The 9,295-nt window shown below is 39.3% G+C and overlaps 1 protein-coding gene across 1 annotated transcript in view; it reads left to right on the top strand.

Moving 5' to 3' along the window:
- Positions 1 to 8,846: 8,846 nt before the first annotated feature.
- LOC113470227 overlaps positions 8,847 to 9,295 on the top strand; it is a 26,284-nt gene continuing 25,835 nt past the window's right edge. The window contains exon 1 of the mRNA XM_026828494.1: positions 8,847 to 9,168. Coding sequence (XP_026684295.1) covers positions 8,847 to 9,168 — 322 coding nt within the window. The remainder of the gene's footprint in view (positions 9,169 to 9,295) is intronic.

Below are 9,295 nucleotides of genomic sequence, written 5' to 3'. Positions count from 1 at the left end.
TTTGAAACCCCCCCCCCTTCCTCCTTTCTCTATCTTACTTCTCTATCCCCTACCCCTTCTTCTCTACGTTTCTATCCCTCCTCCCTCTCCCTCCCCTATTTTTCTACCCCCCCCCCTCTATCACCTACATTAATTCCTGAACAAGGATAAGGTGTGTTCTAATAATATTAAGAGGAGAGAGAGAGAGAGAGAGAGAGAGAGAGAGAGAGAGAGAGAGAGAGAGAGAGATACAAGAGAGAATGAAGGAAAGAGAAAGATGTGGGGTAAGAGAGAAAGAGATAAACAGATACATAGTCAGAAAGAGGGAGGGTGAGAAAGTAAGAGAAAAAAGAGATAGCGTAAGCGAGAAAGAGATAAACAGATATGTACAAAATGTACATAGATAGAAAGAGGGAGGAAGAGAAAGTAAGAGAGAATGAGAGAGAAATGAAGGAAAGAGAAAGATGTGGGGTAAGAGAGAAAGAGATAAACAGATACATAGTCAGAAAGAGGGAGGGTGAGAAAGTAAGAGAAAGAGAGAGAGAGAGAAGGCGAAAGAGATAGCGTAAGCGAGAAAGAGATAATGTACATAGATAGAAAGGGGGAGGAAGATAAAGTAGAATGAGAGAGAGAGAGAAAAAGAGAAATAAGGAAGGCGAAAGAGATAAACAGATACATAGGGAGGAAGAAAAAGGACAGGGGAGAGGGAGGGAAAGAGAGACAGACAGAAGGAGAGAGAGAAAGAAAAAGGGAGAGAGAGAAGGAAAGAGATAGAGAGTGGTATCAGACTTTGGCAACTCTTCCTAAATAGCAAAGCGGATTAGGATTAGAAATTTAGAACTGAATGAATAAGACGAAATGGGGCTTAATTGAACAAACGAACCGAGTTTCTAAGTTTTAACTAATGACTATTTTGAATTTAGCTTGTCTTTAATTCTGTTTGCCTTTCAAGCGCGGGGTTGCGGGTTCGATTCTCACCCGGGGGCTGAATTTATCCTAAAGATATAAGGTTCGTTCTCGGAACGGCAGGCTTTCTCTTATCCTGCCCTCCTTCTCTTCGGTTTCGGGACGAGAAGACCTCAGCAGTTATTTACATTTCCCTGAATCAAATTTTTTTCAAAGGATTTTTGTGGAATGAAGGGAAAAGATGGACTTTGCAGTTTAGTCAAAGGACGAAACTGCAGTGGAGGTTCAGTTTATTAATTTTCTAATGTACCTAAGCCTACATTTTAGCTAAGTGGTTTTAGTCAATCCATGGACTTTTTTTTTAATTGGGGGTGAGTTGGAACTCTTTTTCTTTTCCCCGTCAGGCCTATGGTGTCATTGTTTTAATAAATAGCTCCGAGATAGAAATCTTGCCTGAACCTGAACCAAACTCAGGGGCCTGAGTTATACTAGAATTAGGGGCATTAGGGCCTTAGACGAGTTGTTTTATCGTATCGGAATTTCCCCTCTTCTGAAGCTTGTTTCCCCTCTTTTTCCTAATGGCTTAGTACAGGCACTATCACGCTAGAGATGGCAACGATTAATCGAAATAGGACAAAAATCGATGTTTTTATTTGGGAAATCGATTATTAATCGATTTTTTCTTCGTGTCGATTAATCGATTAAAATCGACCGATATTTTGGTCGATGTTGCACTTCCGCATGGATCTTTCATATAAAGAAAAAAAATCGATTTTTTTAAATCGATTTTTTTACCCGAAATAATTAATTTTAAAAAATCGATTTTTTTTGGGTCGTCGATTAATCGATTTTTAAAAAAATCGATGTTTTCTAAAAAGTTGCCATCTCTATATCACGCCAAAAGAGGGGAAACAAGCTTCAGAAGAGGGAAAATTTTTGAAAGGAAAATTCGGCTAAGGTTTATTTTTTATTTAGGAAAACCCTTTTTATAAAACCTCAACAGCTGCTGTGGGTTTAGAAAGCTTGCTTGTCACGCCGAGTAAAATTAAACTAGTTGGGGGTAACTAGGATTATCGTTCAATTGGAACTCAAAGGGTTAAATCTATTTACCTATACAGTCGAACCTGGATAAGTGGGAAAAAATTCCCGGTCCCTTGGATTCCCACTTGGACAGGTTCGACTGTATTAGGTCCGTACAATACAGTATTTACATTTACAGTAAAGAAATGTCATTGTTTTAATAAATAGCTCCGAGATAGAAATCTTGCCTGAACCTGAACCAAACTCAGGGGCCTGAGTTATACTAGAATTAGGGGCATTAGGGCCTTAGACGAGTTGTTTTATCGTATCGGAATTTCCCCTCTTCTGAAGCTTGTTTCCCCTCTTTTTCCTAATGGCTTAGTACAGGCACTATCACGCTAGAGATGGCAACGATTAATCGAAATAGGACAAAAATCGATGTTTTTATTTGGGAAATCGATTATTAATCGATTTTTTCTTCGTGTCGATTAATCGATTAAAATCGACCGATATTTTGGTCGATGTTGCACTTCCGCATGGATCTTTCATATAAAGAAAAAAAATCGATTTTTTTAAATCGATTTTTTTACCCGAAATAATTAATTTTAAAAAATCGATTTTTTTTGGGTCGTCGATTAATCGATTTTTAAAAAAATCGATGTTTTCTAAAAAGTTGCCATCTCTATATCACGCCAAAAGAGGGGAAACAAGCTTCAGAAGAGGGAAAATTTTTGAAAGGAAAATTCGGCTAAGGTTTATTTTTTATTTAGGAAAACCCTTTTTATAAAACCTCAACAGCTGCTGTGGGTTTAGAAAGCTTGCTTATTTCGCTTGAATTTCAACCTCCAGTTGTTCTCACGAGGTTGAGCGGAGAAAGAACTTTGGAAGTTGGATGCACGAAGAAAAAGAAGAAGAAATATTCAAGAGAAAGTCTACATGGGCATAATTGGAAATTTACAGTTTTTAGAGAAGTGTGTTTGAAAAAAATAACACTAGAGGTGCCATTTTGCCCCGTGTTCTCCTATGTAGGTACTCGTAGGTAGTTATAGGGAGTTGGGATCTTCTTCTTCTTTCCTTGTCCTCTTCTTTCTCAAGTCTTGAATTTCTAGTAGTCTGCGACCTGCGACGTAGGGGGTGCAATCATTTGCTGCTAGTAGGTCATTTTGGGTACTCCACCAGTGGGTACATGAGAGGTCAATTGAAAAGAGTACTTCTTTTAACTAACTCACTCACTGACTCTGTAGTCTGTACGTGTATCTACACATATCAATCGAATGTATTCCCTACACGTAGGTCCCCACACCCTGTTGCTGTGAAATATTTACAGTACAAGATGGTTTCATTTATGAGCTGTAAGTTGTACCACGTCACGTGGTTTTTTTGCTGCAGTGTAAACCCCCCCAAAAAACTTGCCGAACAGTGGAAAAAAAGAACCAAGTTTCTGGCATTCCCTCTCTGGAAATCCTGAAAATGAGTAATTTTTTTGCCTCGTGCTAAAAATTACATCTTTGACAACTAACGAACTGTTCTTTAATGAGTTTAGAAAATCTTGGAGAAACGAGAATGCCCTAGTCCTTAGGGCCTATACTTACATACCCAAAGCAATCACCTTAGTTGGGGCTGTTTGAGAGCCTTGCTGTGAAATATTTACAGTACAAGATGGTTTCATTTATGAGCTGTAAGTTGTACCACGTCACGTGGTTTTTTTGCTGCAGTGTAAACTCCCCCAAAAAACTTGCCGAACAGTGGAAAAAAAGAACCAAGTGTCTGCCATTCCCTCTCTGGAAATCCTGAAAATGAGTAATTTTTTTGCCTCGTGCTAAAAGTTACATCTTTGACAACTAACGAACGTTTAATGAGTTTAGAAAATCTTAGAGAAACGAGAATACCCTAGTCCTTTAGTATAGGGCCTATATACTTACATACCCAAAGCAACCACCCTAGTTAGGGCTGATTGAGAGCCTGACGGAAAACGCCGACCCCGTCTGTACACGGGAAAAGGCGAAGAAAAAGAAGAAGAAATATTCAAGAGAAAGTCTACATGGGCATAATTGGAAATTTACAGTTTTTAGAGAAGTGTGTTTGAAAAAATTCGCCTGCGGTTCAGACATTTCTTTTTGTAAAAATAAATTTTCCGTCATGAAAGACTGTGAGTAAAAGTTGAAACTTCAATATTCCAAGTTCCACAGGTATGACACACGAAATCCGCGAACATAATCGCGAAATCCGCGAACATAATCGCGAAATCCGCGATCAAAATCGCGAAATCCGCGAACATAATCGCGAAACCCGCGAACAAAATCGCCAAATCCGCGAACATAATCGCAAAATCCGCGAACAAAATCGCGAAATCCGCGAACATAATCGCAAAATCCGCGAACATAATCGCCAAATCCGCGAACATAATCGCCAAATCCGCGAACAAAATCGCCAAATTCGCAAACATAATCGCGAAATCACATAGGTACGATATGTACATAGGTACGATTGGTGATAGGTAACATACCTATTATTAAAAACAGATAAACAAACCCTACACGTAGGTCCCCACACCCTGTTGCTGTGAAATATTTACAGTACAAGATGGTTTCATTTATGAGCTGTAAGTTGTACCACGTCAAGTGGTTTTTTTGCTGCAGTGTAAACATTTCCCCCGAAAAACTTGCCGAACAGTGGAAAAAAGAACCAAGTTCCTGCCATTCCCTCTCTGGAAATCCTGAAAATGAGTAATTTTTTTGCCTCGTGCTAAAAGTTACATCTTTGACAACTAATGAACGTTTAATGAGTTTAGAAAATCTTAGAGAAACGAGAATACCCTAGTGCCCTAGTCCTTTAGTATAGGGCCTATACTTACATACCCAAAGCAATCACCTTAGTTGGGGCTGATTGAGAGCCTGACGGAAAACGCCGACCCCGTCTGTACACGCAAAAAGGCGAAGAAAAAGAAGAAGAAATATTCAAGAGAAAGTCTACATGGGCATAATTGGAAATTTACTGTTTTTAGAAAAAATTAGAAAAAATTCGCCTGCGGTTCAGACATTTCTTTTTGTGAAAATAAACCGTCATGAAAGACTGTGAGTAAAAGTTGAAACTTCAATATTCCAAGTTCCACAGGTATGACACAAAACCACAAAAGGTATTTGTACTTGAATACTTGATCTATCCGAGTTTTCTATCAGATAGTTTTGACTTCCACATCCAAAGTTTTCTGAAGTTTTAATTTGAACTTGGCGCTGTGACGCACCACTCCCTACTGACACGTTCAAAAGTCATAAACTGAGTTCCACTTGAGCAGTTTTTAGCGTTTACATACTGTAAAGTTGCTCTATTCTGTCATATTATGCTACGAGCTACAATTAACCCATTTTCTGTCTTGGTGTCATTGTTTTAATAAATAGCTCCGAGATAGAAATCTTGCCTGAACCTGAACCAAACTCAGGGGCCTGAGTTATACTAGAATTAGGGCCTTAGACGAGTTGTTTTATCGTATCGGATTTTCCCCTCTTCTGAAGCTTGTTTCCCCTCTTTTTCCTAATGGTTTAGTACAGGCACTATCACGCTAGAGATGGCAACGATTAATCGAAATAGGAAAAAAAATCGATATCTTTATTTGGGAAATCGATTATTAATCGATTTTTTTCTTCGTGTCGATTAATCGATTACAATCGACCGATATTTTGGTCGATGTTGCACTTCCGCATGGATCCTTCATGTAAAGAAAAAAAAATCGATTTTTTTAAATCGATATTTTTACTCTAAATAATCTCAAAGTGAGCTTTTTATGTACAAACCAAAATTAAGGCCACCAAGTCTGGCCTACAGTATAGGAGAAAAGTGAACCTCGGTCCCCATCAAATACCACCCTGGTTCGCCCCTACAGCTAAGCCTCAAAGTGAGCTTTTTATGTACAAACCAAAATTAAGGCCACCAAGTCTGGCCTACAGTATAGGAGAAAAGTGAACCTCGGTCCCCATTAAATACCACCCTGGGTTCGCCCCTACACCTAATCCTCAAAGTGAGCTTTTTGTGTACAAAACAAAATTAAGGCCAATAAGGACACCAAGAGATCGGCATATTGTATACATATGGGTTTATTCTGTCTTGGAACGAGAGCTTTTCTTGAGCAGCCAGATGCTACTGCCACTTATTAAAGCCATTAAAAATAGAAAGTGTGTACCTACCTCGTAGCTACATACCTATGTAGTATCTACCTACCTATGTACATAAAAAGGAGAGAATTAGTTAGGGCTGTTAGGGGATGAAATTCCATATTTCGCACAGTGAATGAACTTTCTGCAAAAAAAAGGAGCATACTTTCCTCCCCTCTCCACAAGAGATCGGCATATTGTATACATATGGGTTTATGTAGCTTTTGCCCTTCTGAAAATCTCACCCCATGCCACTGCCTCTCTCTCTCTCTCTCTCTCCCAAACTCACCTACCTATGTACATAAAAAGGAGAGAATTAGTTAGGGCTGTTAGGGGATGAAATTCCATATTTCGCACAGTGAATGAACTTTCTGCGAAAAAAAAGACGCATACTTTCCTCCCCTCTCCACAAAAACAATTGTTTGTGGAACAGAGATGGTGAAATTTCTTCGCATTTCATTTCAGTTTCCTAGTTCAGTAATAACTAATAAGTTCGCTTCTCAAGTCCTCCCTTGAATTTGGCGAAATTTTGTCGAGGGGGGAGAGAGAGAGTCCAAACAGTGATGTACCTCAGCGGTCAAGGATTAAAAGTTTAATATCCGGAAAACTAAAAACTTTAAAAATTTATTTAGAACGGATAGTGTTAGTTCTCGGAACGTCTTGTTTTCTCATATCCTGTCTTCCTTCTCTCTTCGATTTCGGGACGATAGGACCTTAACAATTACCTATACAGTTCCCTCTATCAAACCTCTTTTTAAAAATGTATAATAATAATAAAATAAAACTTCAATATAGCAGATTATAAGTAGTACGTATTAGAATTAAGCTAAAATTGTTAACATACAAATTGTATAAATAAACAATAAAAACTTTCATTCATTCATCATTCATTCATTCATTCATTCATTCAAATCTGTTGAGGTTTTTAGTAACCAGGGCTCTCGAAGTAAAGGCCAACTCTGGTCCGACCCCAACACTCAAAGTTGGAAACTCCTGTACAACAGGATATGTAGATGTAGGCTTTTGTTGTTGTTGTTGTTGTTGTTGTTGTTGTTGTTGTTGTTGTTGTTGTTGTTGTTGGTGTTGGTGTTGTTGTTGTAGTAGTAAAGACGAAGAAGAAGAAGGAAAGACGTAAGCTGTGCCTCCCAAAGCTTCCATCAAAGGAACGCCACTGGCTAGCTCTCCTATAAAATAAAAGCTAAACCTCTGCACGTATCAGAACGTTGATAAGGCAATAGGGAGGGATAGGAGGGGACGATAAAGGCTCTCTGCACGTATCAGAACGTTGATAAGGCAATAGGGAGGTGTAGGAGGGGACGATAAAGGCCATAGGAAGGGATAGAATGGGATAGGAAGGGCCCATGGGAGGGAAGGGGTTATTTCCGATAACGGATATATTGGGTAAATAAAAGGTGGTCTAATAAAGGAAGAAATAAACACCACTAGTTCGAATGGGGTCCCACAATGCTCGCTCCGATTGTAAAACCACGATAAGACGTGGTTTTTACTTAGTTCGAATGGGGTCCCACAATGCTCGCTCCGATTGTAAAACCACGATAAGACGTGGTTTTTACTGATTAACGTTTTACGAGGTTTAATACCTAACCCGCGATAGTTTTCTTCTTCTCCTTCCTTCTTCGTCTTCTTCATAAGCTGTGTCCACACATATTCCATCGATCGTGGATCTAATGTTGTAGAGGCAGTGTACGTCTTCTTCGTCTTCTTCTTCTTTCTTCTTCATAAGCTGTGTCCACACATATTCCATCGATCGGGGATCTAATGTTGTAGAGGCAGTGTACGTCTTCTTCGTCTTCTTCTTCATAAGCTGTGTCCACACATATTCCATCGATCGTGGATCTAATGTTGTAGAGGCAGTGTACAGTTTCAGTCGACGTCGATCGACCATGTGTGGACACAGATTTACAGAAAATTAAGGGTTGCCTCATTCTCCCCTTTTCTGAAGCCCATTTCCAGAATTTCAAAGGAAAGGGCGTTTTCTCTCTCTTCTTCTTTCTTCTTCATAAGCTGTGTCCACACATATTCCATCGATCGGGGATCTAATGTTGTAGAGGCAGTGTACGGTTTCAGTCGACGTCGATCGACCATGTGTGGACACAGATTTACAGAAAATTAAGGGTTGCCTTTGCCTCATTCTCCCCTTTTCTGAAGCCCATTTCCAGAATTTCAAAGGAAAAGACGTTTTCTCTCTTCGATTGAGGGACGATAAGACCTTCGTTGTTAGAGTTTCTTCCATCAAACATGTTTCCTGTTCCCCTCATAAAAAGACTTCATCAGTACATCGGTAGACATCAGGTCCGTTAAGTTGGCAACCCACCAGAACGAATTCGGCCGATCTATAGCTAATCGTTTTGTGCTCCTTTTGTGCTGTTTTGTGCCACAAACGGACAAACCCCACGTTTTGTGCTACCACAGTTGCTGAGATAAACGCACGCGACAGGTAGAAGACGTTTTTTTTCTCTCTTCGATTGAGGGACGATAAGACCTTCGTTGTTAGAGTTTCTTCCATCAAACATGTTTCCTGTTCCCCTCATAAAAAGACTTCATCAGTACATCGGTAGACATCAGGTCCGTTAAGTTGGCAACCCACCAGAACGAATTCGGTCGATCTATAGCTAATCGTTTTGTGCTCGTTTTGTGCTGTTTTGTGCCACAAACGGACAAACCCCACGTTTTGTGCTACCACAGTTGCTGAGATAAACGCACGCGACAGGTAGTTACAAGTACAAACCCACTACGGTATTGGAAAATGGTGAATTCAAGCTATTATGGGATATGTCGGTTCACACTGAACATAACCTGTTGAGTAACCGACCAGATATTTTATTCATCAACAAAAAGGAAAAGAAAGCCGCAATAATTGATGTCAAAATCCCCATGGACGATAATATACACATAGCATACACAGAAAAACTGATGAAGTATGATGATTTGAAAAGACAGATGAAGAATATGTACCAGCTTGATGAAGTCACTGTTCTTCCAATCATCATCACTACCAATGGACTCGTGCACAAGTACACCAAAATCAATATAGAAAAGTTGAACATCAAAAATCCTTCAGCTATCAACTATCATCAAGAAAGCACAGATGTCAGTCATTTTATCTACCACGTCCATCGTTAGGAAAGTCCTGAATGAATGAGAGAAATTCAGATATTCATATGTTGAAAGTTATTTCCCATATGTAATATTATGTACCTTAATAAAGTGATTACGCAATA

This window comes from Diaphorina citri, unplaced genomic scaffold, assembly GCF_000475195.1.
Source record: "Diaphorina citri unplaced genomic scaffold, Diaci psyllid genome assembly version 1.1 scaffold1450, whole genome shotgun sequence".
NCBI classification, from domain to species: Eukaryota; Metazoa; Arthropoda; class Insecta; order Hemiptera; family Psyllidae; genus Diaphorina; species Diaphorina citri.
This window is presented reverse-complemented; position numbering and strand designations above follow the sequence as displayed.